The following is a 20,953-nucleotide window of genomic DNA, read 5'->3' as shown; positions in this document are numbered from 1 at the left end:
TATTTAAATTTAATATTAAAATTTCAATAGGTCATAAAATCTTTAATGCATTCTTACACTCTTGAAATAAAGATAAGAAAAATGGTTTAAATAAAAAATAATTTAAAATGTACATGATTCTAGTATATTATTGTATAAATTATATTTATATATTACAAAATTAGGCAATACAATAGTTACATTTTGTAATAATTCATGTCCATAATATTATGTGACAGTGTGTGAGTGTTTGTGTTAAATAAACATAATATAAGTAAAATTATTATACTAACTGCATCGTCTATAATAAAGAGGTTCACAACTACCGAATAATAATATCGAATATATTATGACCTCAGATTCGATACCTATTATTAAATATTATCGATTTTTTAATGAAACTGCTAATCAATCTAGAGGACACTCATGGAAGATTATATTTTAAACTAGTGTGACCATAGCATATATTAGCGAATAGGGCAATTTTTTACATTCAATTACTTAATTATTATTTATACATTGAAATTAGCAAATAAGTAAGTAATAGTAAATATTTACTCTGAATCACTATTATAAAATCAATGCGAAGGTAGGTGCCTATAGGCATACGCATAAAGGTTTTCCTTCAAGGTCCCATTAAGTTGATTAAATAGCTAATTCTTCGCAACAGAATACTAATCAGAGTAATCAAGATGTTTAACAGTAAACAGTATGAGACATTGTAAGCTTAACTAGCTATCCCGACGGGTTCACTTGTAGTTTATAGTAGTTTATTTCTACAAAACGGCACGGATTGACTTCGAAGACAATATTGAAGGCATAGTTTCTTTGTGTTGAGAAGTAGGGACATTTTCTTATTAGCTTGGACTCTTCGTCACTTACCTACAGGGTTGTAACTTTTCTTAGATTATTTGAATATTTTTTTTTGGCTTAATGAAACAAGCCGGTAATCGAGCAGACGTATTACCTGATGGTAAGCAATCGCCGCCGCCCATGGACACTTGAAACACCAGAGGCGTTACAAGTGCGTTGCCGGCTTTATGGGAGTTAGGAATTTAAGGGTTGTTGTTCGGGAATCGGGGATGGGGAAGATTGGGAAGGGGGGAATTGGGCCTCCGGTAACCTCACTCACACAACGAAATACAATACATATATATAAATCTATTTGTAAATTAGTTATTATGTTATTGGCTTACTCACTTACCTGTTTGACGAGGGATTCGACTAGTTTCAAGTCAAGCTAGAGACTCAGTAGCTCAGAGAAGCAGCGTAACAATCGCCGTGTCGTGTGTCGCGGAATGCTGCTGATGAATATGAGCCTGTAGCATAGCTTGAACCTAGTCGAGTTCCTCGTCAATCAGTTACATAAGTAAGCCGATATCATAATAATTAATGTAGCATATCTCACGAAAGTGTAGGTATTAAGTTATATCTATTTGTAAAAGTAAAACAACGCTGTGAACAAAACAACTGCCTGGCGTCTTTTTACGAATGTTTTAAAATAAATATAGTATTTTATTGCCAGTAAATGACTTAAATTACTCCATAACTTCTTATAAATTTAGCATAAATAGAAAATGTCGTGTTGATAGGAAGACAACTTTGTATGCATCACGTAAGGATAATAATGTTGTGTATTCCAAACACGGAACCTTTATATAAACAAATAGAGTAATTTTACATAACTACCTAATACCTATGTAAAGATACTATTAATATTTATCAAGAATCCATTGTCCTTGAAAACTTGACCTAACCAAACAAACTTAAGTAAGAATTGCAAGGTTTCATTGAATGCCTAGATATAACAAAAAAAGGCGATAATTAATAACATCGGACCCTTTATACGAATACTTGCTTCTGGCCAGTAAGTGCCTTGCTTTTGTATTTAAAATATTCCTAGAATAATTTCGAAATAGGTTGTTTACTGTCGATCTACCTCTCACTTGATCTACATAGGTACAAAGGTATAAAATGAATTCAACGAGAGCAATACTGTTTGATTTAATTAAAATAATTTAGTTGATAATTAAGAATTAATTGAAATAAATGCTTTGAATTTGACTTAAGGCGTTCGGTGAAAAAAATGAAACATCCCTTATTTTTTAAAATATAATAATAAACCAAGATATATTTTGGTGACGTCATAGAAATATATGTTTCTGTATATTATAGCTAAGTGCGTGGTCATTCAAAGATTTTTATTAATAACACATGATAATTATATTCGAATAAGTTCTATGTGTCAAATTAATAAAATCATATAAATATAATACCATACCATATTTTTTAACAACTAATACAAATTTTAAATCAAATTATGGTCCTGTTTTATCATATCGGATGCTTTTTCCCCGATCATTATAATAGCAGCCGTTGGATTTCCACTCGTAATTGTGGGCATCACACTGGCATCTGCTATACGCAGACCTTTCACACCATGGACTCGTAACCTGCCATCAACAACAGTGCCCATGGGACATGTACTGGTCAGTTGACTAAGCCCAGCAGAGACACATGGAATATAACATCGCCAGAACTCTCTTGTTTCCTTCCCAAATTCATTACATCTAGGAATTGCTTCAACTAGCTAGGCACCAATGTTCGTTAAATACGTCGTATTCAACACCTTAAGATAATCTAATACATAATCTACTAGATCTTCAATATCGTCCTTATTTGAAAAGAATCCAGTATTAATAACTGGAGGGTCTTCAGGATTAGCACTTTTCAAGAGGACATTTCCTCGTGATTTTGGATTAATATTAATTATAACACTAAACGCTTGAAGTCTTTTAACATTTTGTTTAAAGATATTGTTGCAAACTTCGTCACTTAATTGGAATGTAAAAGTGCAGTAGTATAATATAACTTCTGGCGTAGTTACATACGTAGTTTGCTGGTAATCAGGATTGTTAGAAGATTGATTCACTGATACATAGCCTGAAAACGAGAATCCAGGTATTTCATAGGGACTGGGTTCTGGCGAATCAGTCATTGTTTCCATATTGACGACTATAACAGCACTCATATGCTCTTGTAAATTTTCTCCTACAGGTAAATTTGAAACCACCTCCATGTTTTTCTGTTTCAGATGTTCCTCTGGCACATTAGCAGTTTAGGCGTATTCATTACTCCAGCCGATACAATAACTTCTTTTTTAGCTTTCAATGTCATCGTTTTATGTTCTTCAGTAAGAACTTCTACACCGACAGCTTTTTTGTTTTCGTCAAACAAGATTTTAGTTACGAGTGTATTTTTCAATACATGAAGGTTGCGCCGATTTTTAATTGGCGATAGGAATGCGTAAGCCGAACTTTGGCGGGATTTGTCGGCTATCATAAACATGTGCGCAGCAAATCCTAAAATATAATTAGAACTTATGACGGGATATTTACTATATAGTTAGAACTTATGACGGGATATTTCGGCACCGAAGTATCGGAGTGCCGAAATATCGGAAACTCACCAAATTCAATAAACATGGTAAATATCCCGTCATAAGTTCTAATTATAGTGTTAGTGACCATGTCAGTTTAAAAACTTAAATCCTAAAATGTTATTTTCATTTAAATCGAGGAATGTATCATGTCCAAGTTCCCGGTAGGCATCTAAAAATGTGTCTATTCCTTCACGGCGATCTCTAGTGATTTGTAGTAATCCATCAGTTCCATAATATTTTTTGTCAACTGACTGAAGAATTTTTGCGTCCTTTATTTTGGTAGATTTTATAAAATATGGTAAGACATTTTCCCATTTCCATGTAGCATCGTTAGATATTTCAGCCCAAGAGTCGTAGTCTTTAGGTTTTCCTCTATTATAAATCATGTAATTCATGGAGCTGGTACCACCTAACATTTTCCCCAGAATTACTTCGTAAGAAGGCTTGAGACGACAAGATTCATCAAATCCATCAAGTCCTGCTGTATAGTTCCAATCGTAGCGAGATTTTTCCATAAGAACTGGAACAGCAGGAAGCTGGAATTTAAAATAGTATTTTAATAAAACCCGTACCTAAATAATATATTATATATTACGGAAGAAATCAAGCTATAATACAAACACACGATTTATTAATAGAATGAATAACTCGCGTCCTATATAAAGACACAAAACAGAAGTACTCACATCTGATTCAAAAGGAGGATTACCACCGGCTTCGATGAATAGAACATTGATGTGTTCGATTTCTGAGAGTCTGTTGGCTATGACGCTGCCTGCTGTTCCACCGCCGACCACTATAAAGTCGTAACTAGCTCCATCAGTAATTATTATTAATATAAATAATTTACATCTTATTTCATAGTAAAATATAGAATAACATATGTTTCACGTGTAACACGTGTGACCCGGTAAACAAATTTTGATGGGACCAAATTTCAGGTAATCCGCGTCAAATTAAAAAAATAAATCACGCAAATCGCTTAATAAACCTCTATATAATCGGTGTACATAGAAAAACACATACCAGCCGAAATGAGAACCACCTCCTTTTTGGGACGTCGGTTAAAAATTGTAATATAGTTAAAAATTGTAATTTATTATTCTTGTAATTAAATATATTTAACAATTTACAAACTATAGATTGTTTTGATGTGCTGTAAAAATGTACAGAAATATTTTAAAAGACTCACCACGAACGGTAGCCTTATGTGGCCACAAATAGTCTGTGAGATGCAAATATGCCAATATTCTAAATGCATTTTGCAAAATTTCCACTGTCTTGAAAGCGGAGGCGGCATTCATTGTTCTTGATATAAATTGAAGTCAACAGTAATATTAAATCAAAATCGATACATTATTTTTATATCGCAATGACGACTGAACGTACAGGATTTTCTAACTCAATGAAATATTATATTTCTTCACAGTCATTTAGTTATATACAGAATCCAGCTCAAAGAAAAAAGTACCTAGGTATTATAAATAGCTAATTATTTTCATTACGAAAACAATTGTTTATCACATTAATTTTCCTATAATAAGTGACAAACATATTTTTGAATATTACAATTTGCATTCTATTACAGCAATAAATCCAAGGTAGGGATTATTTAATTTTCGACACACAAAACTCCCTGTGTCCGCTCGCGAACTTTCTTCTTTTTGGCACTTTTACGGGTTTTACACAGTTGGACCACCGGATTCCAAGCTCTAGACAGTTCTAGTCTGTCTAGAGCTTGGAATCCAGTGGTCCATCCAGTTTTGTGTGTCGAAAATTAAATCGAGTTTCAAGTGACAATGGTAGCGGTGTCCGTGTCAGCAAACGAACGAGAAAGCGGGTAGACCGATTTGTCTGCTCGTAAACATCCACCCGCATTTACTCCAGTTAATCCGTGATCATGGCGCTTGCAACAGTGCCGAAATATCGGAAACTCAACAAAATTAATAAACATGGTAAATATCCCGTCATAAGTTCTAATAATAGAACTCAAAATCAATAATTGGTCAAGAATGATAAATATTGTCTTTTTACTTGATTTTTTTTGGACACAAATAATCTTACAACATTATAAAAAACTGCAATATCATCCTTAGTCGCATACAATCCACCTCTCATGTTTATTTTAATTATCGCTTGTTTATCGAAAATTAAATTCAGTGTATGCGAAAATTATATAATAATGTAAAAATTATATGCTCGTATAAATATTGATATTTCTATTGCTCGTATAAATATTTTAGTTTCATAGACACATTTGAGATAGAGGTTGTATTTTTTTTTATAAATCATGCTAAAATAGATATGTACTACATGGACTTCGGAAATATGTATTAATACCACTAAAATTACTTAACTAAAAATATATTTATTTATACATTCTTAATAATAATTAATCACACCAAATTATTGTCTTGTTTTATCATATCGGATACTTTTTCGCCAATCATTATAACAGCAGCCATTGGATTCCCTCTAGTAATTGTGGGCATCACACTGGCATCAGCTATACGCAGACCTTTCACACCATGGACTCGTAATCTGCCATCAACAACAGTGCCCATGGGACATGTACTGGTCAGTTGACTCATTCCTGATGACATACACATAATATAACAACGCCAGTATTCTCTACTTTCTTTCCTATATTTATTACATTTAGGGATTGCATCTGCCATCACTACATCAATTTCAGTGTAATAAGTTGTTTTCATCACGCGTACAAAGTCCAAAATATAATCAATGTGACTTTCAATGTCATCTTTATTTGTATAAAAACCACCCTTAATTAGTGGAGGGTCTTCAGGATTTGTACTTTTTAAGAGAACTTTCCCTCGGGATTTTGGTTTGATGTTAATTATTTCATTATATGCTTGAGCTCTATTTGCACCTTGCTTGTAAATATTATTGCAAACTTCATCGCTAAATCTAAACGCAAATGTGCAGTAATATAATACAGGTCCTGGTAAAGTCACATACGTAATTTGCTGGTAATCAGGAACTTTAGATGATTGGTTCAATGAAACAAAACCAGTAAATGAGAATCCTGTTAGTTCATAAGGAGTTGGTGGTGGTAATGGTCCGATGTCTATACTATGGACTATAATAACTTCAACATGTTCCTGTAGGTTCTCACCGACAGGCAAATTTGAAACCACCTCAATGTTTTTACATTTTAAATGTTCCTCTGGCCCTACACCTGATAACATTAGCAGTTTAGGTGTATTGATTACTCCAGCCGATACAATAACTTCTTTTTTAGCCTTCAATGTCATCGTTTTACGATCTTCAGTTAAAACTTTTACACCGACAGCTTTTTTGTTTTCATCAAACAAAATTTTAGTTACTAACGTGTTTTTCAATACATGAAGATTACGTCGGTCTTTGACTGAAGATAAGAATGCATATGCTGAACTTTGGCGAGATCTACCAGCGATCGTGAACATTTGCGCAGCGAAACCTAAATTATTATTTTCATTGAAGTCCAGAACTACATCATGTCCAAGTTCCCGATAGGCATCTAAGAATTTATGTATCCCTTTACGGTGGTCTTTAGATATTTGTAGTAATCCATCAGTTCCATAATACTTTTTGCTTTTTGACTGAAGAATTTGTGCATCGTTCAACTTTATGGATTTGATAAAATATGGTAAAACATTTTCCCACTTCCAAGTGGCATCATTAGCTATTTCAGCCCAAGAGTCATAATCACTGGGTTGTCCTCTATGATAAACCATGTAATTCAAGGAGCTGCTACCACCCAGCATTTTCCCTAAAGTTAATTCATAAGAAGGCGTGCGACGACAAGTATCTTCGAATCCATCGAGCTCAGCTGTGTAGTTCCAATCGTAGTAAGATCGTTGCATTATAAGTGGAACGGCAGGAAGCTGGAATGTAACAATTTAAGTATTAATATTTTTACACAGGTTATACAAAAAAAAACTTGAGCATCTGCAATAAAATTAATACTAAAGGAAATAAGTCATCTTCATGTAATGTAACAATATTTTAATTAATTGATACAGAAACAAATTAATAATTAGCTATGAGACTTAATATCTTCCAAAAAACTTAGAAATGTCGCCATATTCTGGTATATTACAATTTACGAAAAGTAATCACATAGTCTTTTGCCAGTTGTTTCAGGCAACGATGAAATAGTGTTAAAAAGGACGATGTAGTATCTGTCTACAAAATAGTCTAGTCTATAGTCTAGTCTATACACTATGTTTGTGTGTGTTTAGGATTTATACATGCAATACAAACTCACATCTGATTCAAAAGGAGCATCATCACCAGCTTCGATGAGTAGAACATTGATGTGTTCGATTTCTGAGAGTCTGTTGGCTATGACGCATCCTGCTGTTCCACCGCCGACCACTATGAAGTCGTAACTAGTTCCATCTGTAATTAAATTTTTAATACTTTTAGTAATTTGCTGGAATATTATTATTTATTGTGAGAACATCCACAAACATTCACACACACCCTTATTAATTTGTACTGCCCTATTCGGTAATACACAACCTGTGCACTGTGCAGTCATCGGTAACTGAGCTATTGAAAAACCGAGCAGTTTTTAAAATCAGAAATATTTTTTGGTGGGTATCGTAGCTGAGGCCATTGGAGAAAATGAAACTCATAAAGATTATGTACCGTATTTTAGTCTTATGCAGGTTTGAAATATTGTGAATTGATATGCTACACAAAAGTGTACTTTTGAATTCCTTTATTGACCGACAGTTCTAAGTTCTGATTGTTCTCGTGTATATGGCGCGTCGCGTTCCGCGCGCACTTCAAAGAGCCATCAGACCACCACATAAGGGAGTAAGTAAGGCTGAAGCCCGACCCGGCGCTGCGGGCTACCTTGTGGGCTTAACGGGGATCCAGCTCAAAGAGCAGGAGTAGGAACGGAGTGGATTTTAGTTAGTAAGAGTCTGACAATCCCTCTCACCGTGCTCAAGGCGGGAGAAGTCATTGGAGGATTTCCCCATTAAAAAAAGAGTTCTGATTGTTATTTGTTACAAAAAATACTCACCACGAATAACAGCTTGTTGTGGAAACAAGTATTCGGTGAGATGCAAAATTGCCAATGCTCGGAATCCATTTTGCAATACCTCGGATAGGTTATAAGCGCGAGCAGCATTCATGGTGCCTTACTTCAAACTGAATCCCATGAACACATTAACTTTAAATCAAAGTAAACACATTTATTTCTATCACAACAATACACTAACATACGTCTAAACAAATGGATTCTTAAACTCATAGAAACACATCTTCAATTTAGTTCGTAATTTATATAAAGGAGCCAGTCGATATAAAAAACTAAAATGTAAGTACACAGAACTTCAGGCTAAGTTAATTATTTAAATTACAGTGAATTATTTATGATCATTATGATTTTGCGAGTGTAAAAAGCACATCTTTAATGAACTTGTGTTTATTTTGAATGAGATAAGTAATATTGTGGATAGTTAAAATTTTACTAACTTGCAAATTAAGTTTGTCATGCATCGTAGCGAAACGCCCGTGAATTTTTCCTGTTAGTAATTTGCAGGCTTTTTGCTATATTCTAAGAGTTATTCAAACGAAAAGCAGGATAAAGGTATAATCTGGGATTATCGTATGTAAGAATCTCATAATATTTATTATTTGTAATATCATCAAAAAATAAAACAAGGTTAGTAACTTCTAAATTATTTATTTTATTCTAAATCAATCTATGGTCCTCTTTTATCATATCGGATACTTTTTCGCCAATCATTATAACAGCAGCCATTGGATTCCCTCTAGTAATTGTGGGCATCACACTGGCATCAGCTATACGCAGACCTTTCACACCATGGACTCGTAATCTGCCATCAACAACAGTGCCCATGGGACAAGTACTGGTCAGTTGACTCATTCCAGATGACATACACATAATATAACAACGCCAGTATTCTCTTGTTTCTTTCCTATATTTATTACACTGAGGAGTTGTATCTGACATCAGTGCATCAACTTTGGTATAATACGTCGTTTTCATTACATTCAAAAAGTCAAAAATGTAGTCAATGAGACTCTCAATATCCTCTTCGTTTGAAAAAAATCCATTGTTAATAATAGGAGGGTCTTCAGGATCCACACTTTTCAAGAGGACGTTTCCTCGTGACTTTGGGTTGAGATTAATTATTTCATTAAACGCCTGAAGTCTGTTTGGTTTATACGCGTTATTACAAACTTCATCGCTGAATCTAAACCCAAAACTGCAGTAAAACATAACCGTCTCTGGTGCAGCTACATACGCAGTCGTTTGGTAATCAGGAATGTTAGAAGACTGGTTCAACGCAACAAAACCAGTGAATGAGAATCCTGGTAGTTCATAAGGACTGGGTTGTGGTAGCGGTTTCGTCAATGTATCCATACTATGAACGATAACAGCACCAACATGTTCCTGCAGATTTTCTCCTACAGGTAAATTTGAAACCACCTCAATGTTTTTCTGTTTCAGATGTTCCTCTGGCCCAACACCTGACAACATTAGCAGTTTAGGAGTATTCATTACTCCAGCCGATACAATAACTTCTTTTTTAGCTTTCAATGTCATCGTTTTACGATCTTCAGTAAGAATTTCTACGCCGACAGCTTTTTTGTTTTCGTCAAACAATATTTTAGTGACTAGTGTATTTTTCAATACATGTAGGTTACGCCGATTTTTGGCCGAAGATAAAAATGCATAAGCTGTACTCTGGCGAGATCTACCAGCCATTGTGAAAGTCTGTGCCGAAAATCCTAGAGGATGGTCTTCATTGAAGTCTGGGACTAAATCATTTCCAAGTTCTCGGAAGGAGTCTAAAAAGTTATTTATTCTTTCGCGGTTATCTTTAGTTACTTCTAATAATCCATCGGTGCCATAATAGTTTTTGGCAGCTGACCGAAGTATTTGTGGATCATTAGTCTTGACTGATTTTACGAAATAAGGTAAAACGTTCTCCCATTTCCAAGAATCGTCTTCGGTGACTTCGGCCCAAGAGTCGTAGTCACTAGGTTGTCCTCTATGGTAAACCATGTAGTTCAGGGAGCCACTTCCACCGAACATTTTACCCAGTGTAATTTCGTAGACAGGGTTCAAGTGACAAGATTCATCCAGTTTATCCAACCCTGCCGTATAATTCCAGTCGTAGCGAGATCGTTTCATTAGAAGCGGAAGGCCAGGAAGCTGAAACATAATAGGTATGCGTTTTATTATTTTAATAGTTTAACAAAGAAGTAGGTACACAATACAAAATGTGTCAATAACAAGAATATTTAATTTTTTTAAGAGTTGTTTCTTTAATATTTTTTCATAAGACTTCGATTCCTTATTTTATATAACCAATTACAAATTAATGGCATTTGAACTAAACCGACAAGGCTTTGTTCAGCAGTGGTCACTAATAGGCTTGTTATGTATGTATGAATGTATTTAACTTACATCTGATTCTAAAGGAGGATCACCACCAGCTTCGATGAGCAGAACATTAATATGCTCGATTTCTGAGAGTCTGTTGGCTATGACGCTGCCTGCTGTTCCACCGCCGACCACTATAAAGTCGTAACTAGCTCCATCTGAAATTAATTGAAAATAATTTATTAATAAGGACTCATTATTTTAGCCTACCTTTTTTGTAGGTGGACAATCTTCAAATTATTTCTCCCGTTCTAGGTAAGGCCAGCCTATTACAATATCAGACTATTACTGACTAGAAACCACCCCGTTCCAATTAGTACTTCATGCCGGTGCCTTGATACCTACATGACGAGCTAACCGCAACCCCCGGTCATATCACCACCCTTTATTAGCAATCTCATCGTAGAAGATTTTCAAGATAATAGCATATCATTGTGCAAAGTAATTATTATGTGATAAACTCCTATATCGGTTTATTGTGACGCAATCTAAATAAAATTGCATTGGATGGTAAAAAACAATAAAGAATTGAGTATTAAACCCTCGTGAAAACTATATGTCTAAATCGACCTTAGATATTCGCAATTTCTCGCCGTTGATTGATGAACCGATCATCACAATTTATTATGTTACTTTATTTTTTGCATTTTAATATTAAATGTAGACAACAAAAAATACTTACCACGAACGTTAGCTTGGTGTGGCCATAAGTAGTCGGTGAGGTGCAAAAATGCCACTATTCTAAACGCATTTTGCAGAACCTCCACTATTTTAAAAGCGCTTGCCGCATTCATTCTTATCTGTTGAACATAAAATGTGTATCAAGTCTTTGACTGCCAATAGAAAACTATTGAAGGCAAATCCTCCACTAATGTCGGTCACCGGTGACCACCACGGCGTTCAATGTGTTAATATTTATATTATTTTTATTAATTGATAGTATCGAATTGTATTATTATTTGTTTTTAAACGCTGCCCTATACGAGGTTTTTCTCCTGGGTTGCAAGTGCGTTTACAAACATATAAATTCACATACACATGACACCCAGACACTAAACAGCAATTTGTGCATCACACAAAGAGATAAATAGAACAGGTTTCAAATAACTACATTAGCTTTCAAAACAACAAGTAAAAAATAAACACAAATTCACTCTTCTACGTATTAACTTGAAATAAATAACAGACTATCTCGATAATTTAAAACGTTATCATAATAAATATATAAATATCATCACGCCTTTTATTCCCGAAGGGGTAGGTAGAGGTGCACTTTATGACTCGTAATGCCGTCGTACAATGTACCCCCACTTTTTACAAATTATGTTGTAAGTCCCATATGTAATTTACTGGGCTCATTCCCAGTCTGAGTGCTACTATTGAGAAATTTTCGAAAAACCGAAAAAGTTCAGTAATACTTTGCCCGACCCGGGAATCGAACCTGAGACCCTTTGCCCAGCAGTCGCACTTGCGACCACTCGGTCAACGAGGCAGTCACTTATTTTATCACTTAATTACAAAATAATAAAACTGTAGCTTAAAAAATTAATTTGATATTTAATTTTGAGAAATCAAAGTTGCTTTTAATGTGGTAAACCTGTTAGTCAAAACAATACGTTTACCGATGACAGTAATAATGAATTATATACTTTGAAGAAATTGCAATAAAATCTATTTTCGTTTGTAGTAAATACTCACGTTTGTCAGGTGTGCTTGGAAAACAATCTGCCTCGTCTAACACTATATACTCAATAGACATGATAAATTATGTAAATATACTTATATACCGCACGAAACTCAATGTTACCGTAAAACAAGCTAGTACGATATAAATCAAAATAATCTGATTCCTACGAAGACAATACAATGAAAACTTCCAACGTAGCTAAGGCCTTGTAGGTACTTATGTGAAGGAATCAAGTAATTCGTAAACAATCGTATTTTTAACTAATACTTAATTCTTACAAGTAATGTAACTACTTACGTAGGTCGAGTTACGTTACGTGTAAAGTCTTAAAAAATTTACAAAAAAAAAACTTTGGAAAATTTCTATTGTTTTAAATAGGATGAAGTACAATTGTTATGTATATGTATGCTATTGTTTTTATGGTTGATTTTTTATTTAATAATTTATGAATTTAATTGTTTTGTGACCGATTTAGTATTCAATTTATGAATTCTTTTCTTTTTACAATAGTTTATGAACGGTTTAATTATTTATTGATTTATAAATTGAATCATGAATACCTATTGTGTCCTTAATTGATTTATGACACATTTAAATAATTTACATTATGACTTTAATTGAAAATGCCAAAATGCGTGACATTGTTTATGTAATTAAGTCTGCATTTAGGTTTTTTGCGTAAATATACCATGTTTTTAAATAACATATAACATTTTTTTATTTATTCACATATACAACATTACGGCTTACGCCATTGCGTCATACAGCCAAAAGAAGAAATTTAAAACATACAACAATATAATAAGTTAAATAAAAAGGTTTACTTAAAAGTCAATTCTCTTAGTTTCACTGGAATCAAAAAATATTTCCATGCTCAGCAAATAGGCGTGCAAAGCCTAACAAACAATATGGAAACAAGCAATCTAATCATAATTAGAAAAGTGCAGGTGACAACATGATACGACGAATTCGAGAGAACGTGACTTTTTGATCTTCAGATCAAACCTGCTTGCCTAGACAAATAACACAAACGCTATACGAATCGAGTGTATAGAAAAATCTAGAAGTTTTTGAGAGAGGGACACCGTGTTCCAACAAATTACGGCAACGGGCAAACTCATCGGCATCTATCCCTAGATATATCAGTAACATTGCATTGGTGATGAATCTATACAATTAATCTATATATTGTGATAAAATATATAAAGCTGAAGAGTTTGTTTGTTTGAACGCGCTCCGCTCCGCTCCTTTTATCTCCGGAACTATAGTCCGATTTAAATAATGCTTTTTGTGTTGGATACTGCATTTATCACGAAAAGATAAAGGCTATACACCTAGGCATAAATCAAACGCTACGGTCAATAGAAGCCGAGCAGAGCGAGTGAAACCGTGTGGAAATAGTTAGCAATGATGAGAATAAAACGAGAAGAATGTTCAAATAAAAAGAAGTAAAATAATATCTTCTGGTTTTTGGTTAATTACAATAATATTGTCATAATATGTAGGAGACAAAAGGTAATAGGTCAGAAAGGTCGAAAGTTTATCGACAAGATTCTGTTGGTACCTATGTATGTATATTTCTTTCTTTTATTTTATTAAAGTGTTGCACACTAGGTTTTTCTGATGTATCGTAGGTGCGTCTACAAAATTACTGTTTCACCTACACATGGTACCTACATTAAAAACAACAATTTGTGGATCACACAAAGAGTAAAATAACCCACTACACGTCACGCGGCAGCCGGTTGCCCAGCCACCGCACCAATTGTGCAATCAAATAAATATTTAGAACTTTGTTTCCTTAGCAATTTGAAGATATTATTTATCAGATTTAGATGATATTTTAGTAGAATGTTCCGGAGACCTGTTTGGATTATAGCCCTTAAAATTGTCTATAAAAAGACACGTTAGTATACAAAGCCGGGTCTTACCGTTAGTAATGTTAATTCTGACATAACTATTACTAGGCCTTGCATCGCCCCTATTGTACGCGCATTACCATACTACATGCCAGTCTTACCCGCATCGTGACAAAAAATAAGTAGTCTATGACACTCCTCAATGTCATCAGATACAAAAATCACACCATAGGATCACGCTCTTGAGACGTCAAACTCACACCATAAAATCACGTCGTCCCATTTTGTATATACCTACTACATACATCATTCATCAACAGCCTATAAGTGGCCACTGCTGAGCTATTACATTACATTATTGAAGAAAAACTCTACTAGTTTCGAGTCACAGAGGGACTCTGCACCATAAGCAGCGTGCTCTCGAAACTATTAGAGCTTTTCTCGTTTAATGTACGTGAATAACCCGTGATTTTTAATTAATTTAGTATGTCTCACAATAGTTATTACAAAGGCCTGTTCTCACAAGGAAAAAAGATTTGAGCATTATACACTACGCTTGCTCAAGGTGGGTTGGCGATTTCAAACTTATAATTAGAAATTTTAAGTTCATGTTTTCCTTTACCTATTCCGTTTTAATTTTGTACAGGTAAATATGAATACCTCAAGACCAAAATTTCATATGGAGGTAAAGGCTAGGATACCTATATCTAGTCAGGTCTGCAAGCACTTAAGAGACCTAGTTGAGTTAGGAATGCAATTAAGGCAAGATGTGTGAAACGACGAGTAATTTAGGTTAAGTCGGTATAAAACGCAGGTACATCGTAGAATTGTGGGCAAAATTTTGTTCAAAATTATTTTAGTATTATTTAATCTTATACTTACTCTAAATATCTTTTTTCTTATTTGTTTTATTGTTTGAACGTGCTAATCTCCGAAACTACTTGGCCGATTTGAAAAAAATATTACTGTGTTGGGTGGTCCATTTATCAACGAAGCTTTAGCTTAGCTATAAAACATCACGCTACAATTAAAATAATTCGAGCACAGCGGGTGAAACCGTGCGGATGTAGCTAATGTTAATGAAAATTTGAGAAGTAAGTATAGCATTTAAATAAATATAATTATTATATCATGTTAATGAGTACATTTTATAGTACCTACTACATCTCAACAATTATGTTTGTTATGCAATGGTAATTAAACTCGGTAGTGAACTTTTAAATTGAAGCGTAGAATATGAAAATGAATAATGTAATAATAAGATATTGCATTTGAATTGTGTATCATATTTAACCTACGAATTAAAAAGCCGTCTGGGTCTTGCAATCATTAAGCCATTGAAATATGACTCAAAATACGTAAAACAAAATCGTACAAAATCCCACAAACTTACGCATTTATAATATTAATCCGATATATACCAAAAAAAATGGTCCTACACTAGGATTTCATCCTGTGTCCTAGGCGCCTTTAGAAACATATAATTTCACTTTTTTTTTTATTTCGAAGGTAAACAAATTTTGGAAAGCCACTGAAATTTATTTTGTGCTCCCCGGATCGCATGCGACGGCAGCCGTCCGTGTCTTATTTACCTATGTCTTTGACCTTAAAAACGAATACTAATTCCTTCAACTACAGACCGTGTAAACTTATATTTGCGTGGATCATAAACCCTGGCGGACATGCTAACGAAATAACTATCTAATGCCTTTAGCATAGAGTCCAATTTAGATAAACTCAGTGACCTTTGAAGGTTGTCAGGTTCAGCGAGCTCGAGACCCATGGGAGTAGACCCTTTGATTAACATTGATAAGTTTGTAGAAAAAACAAACTAGTTTTTATGTTCATGTTATAGTTAGCGCAGTGACATATTTACTAGGCATTTTTCATTTGTAGAACAAAAAAGTATTAAATCTATGTGTTTTTGTTTTAGTTTGCGTAATTTTTTGTCGAGTAATTGAGAGTGTAACGACCCAAATGCATTAATTTATTTTTTATTAATCTGTTACATTACAATAAAGTTTAACATATTTTGCACCATTCAACCAGATATGGTTTGAATTGGTACTCTCATTCGCTTGAGAGTAAACACTACTATAGGGTGTCTCAATCTATAGTCTTAGTCTATATAGATTGTCTAAAAGAACTCAATTACTCCCTATACTTTCAGGATGAAGACTTGACCAATGAAAATGGGAAATACATATCCCGGAACTGCATAACTGGAGATCAATTCATAGATATTATTCTCTCTATGATTTGTGTCAATGAGGACAAATGCTTCTTCCACGGCATTGAACAGAAATTCAGAAAAACAGCAAAGAGAAAAATATATGAATTGTTTAATATAATTTTGGTTTACATATTAAATATTACTTTATAGTATATTTATAAATTTTTATGTAAATATACAATATAAATGTATAAATATAAAAGGTGTTGCAAAATTATTTACTTCTATTTATAGTGATAATATTTTTTTTTAAATTATAATTATAAATAATAGAGATAATATTACTAGAGCCCATTAGTTATTCATTACCAAGTAAATAGCCTGCACGCCGGCTAACGAACCATGCTAACATTGTTTTAATATTCCAATGACGTCATTGGCAAAATCAGTGGGAAATATCAATTTAAAAAATAAACAATAGATACCTTATTATTCTCATTACTAGGTATTTACAATGAGTGTGTTCTTATTGAATATATACGAGGTTATACCAAAGGTAAGTGATCATAAAAAACTGTGTTTTTAAAAGGTCCAAATGTTAGTATAATTTTATTATAGCCATACAATAGTTTTTGAACAAGAAAATGTCTATCCTGGCTGAACGTGGGTTCGATTTTTACGAGACTTTTATTGGCAGGTAGTTGATGTACTAAAGAGAAACTTAGGCTACTTTTATTAGTCACGAAGTCCGTATTCCACGCGAGCGAAACCGCGCTTATTAGCTGTATACATATATTAGTACCAAAATGTAAGGTACATCTACATACTTATGGCCTCAAATTATAAAACTTGATATTCTAAATGCCTGAAACAATTAACTAATTATTACCGTTATAAAAAGTCACGCGGCTATACATGCGGTAAAGAAAAAAATTGCCGCGTGTTGGTGTTAAATTTCGTTTAATTAATAAATTACCTACTCATAATACGAAAGGTACATGATGGTAATAACACAGTTTCATAATAGTTAATTGGTTAAAAAAAAAAATCACTTTTTCGCATACTAATGTAACCATTAGTTTTAATATTCGAAAAAAATATAAAAATTTAAAACCTCAGCATTGTTGCCGATTAGATAATTATCACGAAACTCAGAACATTTTAGAAAAATATTTTCAACTTTAACATTAACAAAACAAGATAACAATTTATTATTTAGGAGATAAAAGATAAGAAAAATGTTATGAAATTCTTTGTTTCGTCTACGGGCTGAGCTTAATGCAGTTGAATCAACTACAATGGAACTGCATCAGAGTTGAACATTAAGTCCAATGTTCGTTTCCACTCTGTAGTGCGCAAAAGGAATGGACATTGTAGAAAGAAACTAAACTAACTGTTACATTTTACAATAGTTTTTGAACAAGAAAATGTCTATCCTGGCTGAACGTGGGTTCGATTTTTACGAGACTTTTATTGGCAGGTATTTGATGTAGTCACGAAGTCCGTTTTCCACGCGAGCGAAACCGCGGTCATCAGCTATATATATATTATATTAGTACCAAACTGTACGTTAGTGTATTTTACATCTACATACTTATTGCCTCAAATTATAAAGCTTGATATTCTAAATGCCTGAAACAATTAACTAATTATTACCGTTACAAAAAGTCACGCGGCTATACATGCGGTAAAGAAAAAAATTGCCGCGTGTTGGTGTTAAATTTCGTTTAATTATTATTATATTACTTACTCATAAATACGCTACGAAAGGTACTTAGATGGTAATAACACAGTTTCATATTAGTTCAACTGGTTGCAAATGTACGAGTGCGTGACTTCTGTGCAAGAGGTATAGGATACGATTCATGTTATATATCTAAAACATTGCTTGGAATTTTCAGCTTTTATTTTTATTATTTTTGTAATGATTGTTAAGTATGCTGTGGGCAAAATCTTGTGGCTCGGAGGCGCCCGCTTCTCATGCATGATGCTACCAACAGCAAGTAAGTACCAATGTGACTTTTTCAGAGTTATATGTTCTTTCTAAAATTACTTAGAAAGACACCACTAACAAACGGTGAAGGAAAACATTGTGAAGAAACCTGAGCTTATAATTTCTAATTATAAGTTTGAAATCACCATCCCGCATTGAGCAAACGTAGTGATTAATGCTAAAATCTTCTCCACGCGAGAGGAAGACTTTGGACAGCAGAAGCCACTTATAGGCCGTTGACGTGACGTTACGATGAGCATGGTAAGTTAATACCTACGTATTTAATTTTTTTAGTTACATTTTGGTAACTAAAAAGTTTGGCAAAAACAGGTGTTAGGTTAGAATTGAGTGTAAAATATTACAATTGCACGAGCAAAAAAAAAAAATTTAAAACCTTAGCATTATTGCCGATTAGATAAATTATCAAAAAACTCAGAACATTTTGGAAAAATATTTTCAACTTTAACATTAACAAAACAAGATAACAATTTATTATTTAGGAGATAAAAGATAAGAAAATATTATGAAATTCTTTGTTTCGTCTACGGGCTGAGCTTAATGCAGTTGAATCAACTACAATAGAACTGCATCAGAGTTGCACATTAAGTCCAATGTTCGTTTCCACTCTGTAGTGCGCAAAAGGAATGGACATTGTAGAAAGAAACTAAACTAACTGTTACATTTTACTAGCATATTACGTGTAGGTATATGTTATTATAGCAGGTCTATTAGAGGACCCGGTGCCCCTTACAGGTGCTGAGGGTGGCCACCGGGGTGGTTTTAGTGAGGTAAAAATCCCACACTCCCTAGTCTTTTATCCCCAGAAAGCTAGGCGCCTTTTGAAGGTTTCCCCCGTCAACAAAAAAAGTATATGTTATTAGAAAATGGATCTTATGTTTGATATTTTTAAAGTGTAGATTATATGACACTTAAATTAATTCATTGTAAAAAGAAACTAAACAAACTGTTACATTTTACTAGCATATTACGTGTATATGTTATTAGAAAATGGATCTTATGTTTGCTATATTTAAAGTGTAGATTATATGACAATAAAATTAATTATATTTAAAGTGAAGGTGGCTTTCGATGCTTTTCCACCAGAGTGGTGTTATGTAGTTATACTACGAAAGTGTAATAGCTAAGCTGTGAAACTATGTGACCGTTTCCATTGATACTAAGCTATGTAGCTGTACGAGTGAGATGTGCTATGACGATGTGCCGCGGCAAAGTAGTCGATAGTAGGGAAAGCCATCCATAGCACCCATCTATAGTAACCTTTCCACATAAAAAAACATAGCTTCTGAGTCCGTTTCCACCATGGGTACCAATGAATATGTTTTGTGGAAGCCAAACGCATTTACAGCTACGTAGCACATCTCTGGTGGACAAACACTATTGTAAATTGTTGCAAAATTGTAAAACATCGATTGCGTAATTGCCGGTTTATCAAAATTAAACTTTAGCTCGTTTACCTAGTGTCGAAATTATGTCATACCCTAGTGGAAATGTGTGTGAAGGAAACAATCTACAAGAAAATAATATATCAAAATGAGGTAATAAAAATTTAAACGGTTATTAAAAAAAATCTTACCCAATGTGAAGAAGTTCATTAATAACAAGGAATTCTGAACCACTTATTTACTGTTCATCTTAATTATTCTTATTCCCATTTTTATAAAAGGTTTCTCTATATAATATGTATGTATATGGTCGATGTTTAGTCACTATCAACTGGTGTTAAGTTATGATACAACCAACGATAGAGCACGTCTGCTAATACGCACATATAACACAATGGATCATTGTGATGAGTATTTGTAATGTCCATCTGATACTTTAATTTCCGTTGTTCACTGCTGATGTGTGAAGAAGAAATAAATAAATAAAAAATATTTAATTTATTACATACTTAATTCTTTATTTGAAATATTGTGTCGTATGACTTCACGATTTATGTAGTACCTACATTTTATACCGTGTGAACGATGAGACAGCGAATTTAATTTCGTTTTGTTATAAGATAAAATAAAAAATACTTGCGTGTCAAATATTTTTTCCTTATCAAATTAATGTAATTAATAGAATGTTAATTTTACACCCTTTTATAAACCTTATAATGTCAGCTTTGTAATAATGCAGACTGCTATAAGATTTAAATAACTAAAATTTAACTAAAGGCCAGCAACGCACCTGTGACTCCTCTGGTGTTGTAGGTGTCCACTGTCCATGGACGGCGCTGATCGCTTACCATATGATGACGTGTCTGCTCGTTTGCCTCCTATTATATAAAAAAAAATAAGAATATTAAAATGGAAAAACCCAATAATACTTTACCAACTTTACAGTAAGTTTTCCCAAAAGACTAAAAACCTTTTTCGTAGC

General features: G+C 33.6%; 1 protein-coding gene and 1 pseudogene across 5 annotated transcripts; both read right to left on the bottom strand.

The window, feature by feature from the left end:
• Window positions 1-1,967: 1,967 nt before the first annotated feature.
• On the bottom strand, window positions 1,968-5,450 carry LOC118276417 (ecdysone oxidase-like; annotated as a pseudogene).
• A 318-nt stretch (window positions 5,451-5,768) lies between these two features.
• On the bottom strand, window positions 5,769-20,283 carry LOC118276419 (ecdysone oxidase-like). 5 transcript variants are annotated; one of them, XM_050707545.1, is made up of 5 exons: window positions 12,555-12,719; window positions 11,539-11,656; window positions 10,881-11,014; window positions 9,257-10,625; window positions 5,769-5,939 (listed from the first exon to the last, which is right to left on the bottom strand). In XM_050707545.1, the coding sequence occupies exons 2-5, from the start codon at window positions 11,648-11,650 to the stop codon at window positions 5,818-5,820; spliced, it is 1,737 nt and encodes a 578-aa protein (XP_050563502.1). In that variant the 5' UTR covers window positions 11,651-11,656; window positions 12,555-12,719; the 3' UTR covers window positions 5,769-5,817. The 5 variants fall into 5 exon arrangements, with proteins under 5 accessions (XP_050563502.1, XP_050563501.1, XP_035450613.2 ...); XM_050707544.1 differs by having other exon boundaries at window positions 5,769-6,620; window positions 9,938-10,625; XM_050707546.1 differs by lacking the exons at window positions 5,769-5,939; window positions 12,555-12,719 and adding an exon at window positions 20,163-20,283 and having other exon boundaries at window positions 9,112-10,625.
• Window positions 20,284-20,953: the final 670 nt, after the last annotated feature.

This window comes from Spodoptera frugiperda, chromosome 31 (assembly GCF_023101765.2).
Source record: "Spodoptera frugiperda isolate SF20-4 chromosome 31, AGI-APGP_CSIRO_Sfru_2.0, whole genome shotgun sequence".
NCBI lineage: Eukaryota > Metazoa > Arthropoda > Insecta > Lepidoptera > Noctuidae > Spodoptera > Spodoptera frugiperda.
The sequence above is the reverse complement of the archived record's forward strand: the minus strand, read 5'-3'. Positions and strand labels throughout refer to the sequence as shown.

What these genes read in the sequence shown, in the direction of transcription:
- LOC118276419 (XM_050707546.1), bottom strand. Translation starts at nt 11,650, where the DNA reads ATGAATGCGGCAAGCGCTTTTAAAATAGTGGAGGTTCTGCAAAATGCG. An exon ending in ACACCAAGCTAACGTTCGTG is followed by an intron (nt 11,015 to 11,538) that starts GTAAGTATTTTT and finishes AATTAATTTCAG; the next exon opens with ATGGAGCTAGTTACGACTTT. An exon ending in ATCCTCCTTTAGAATCAGAT is followed by an intron (nt 10,626 to 10,880) that starts GTAAGTTAAATA and finishes ATTATGTTTCAG; the next exon opens with CTTCCTGGCCTTCCGCTTCT.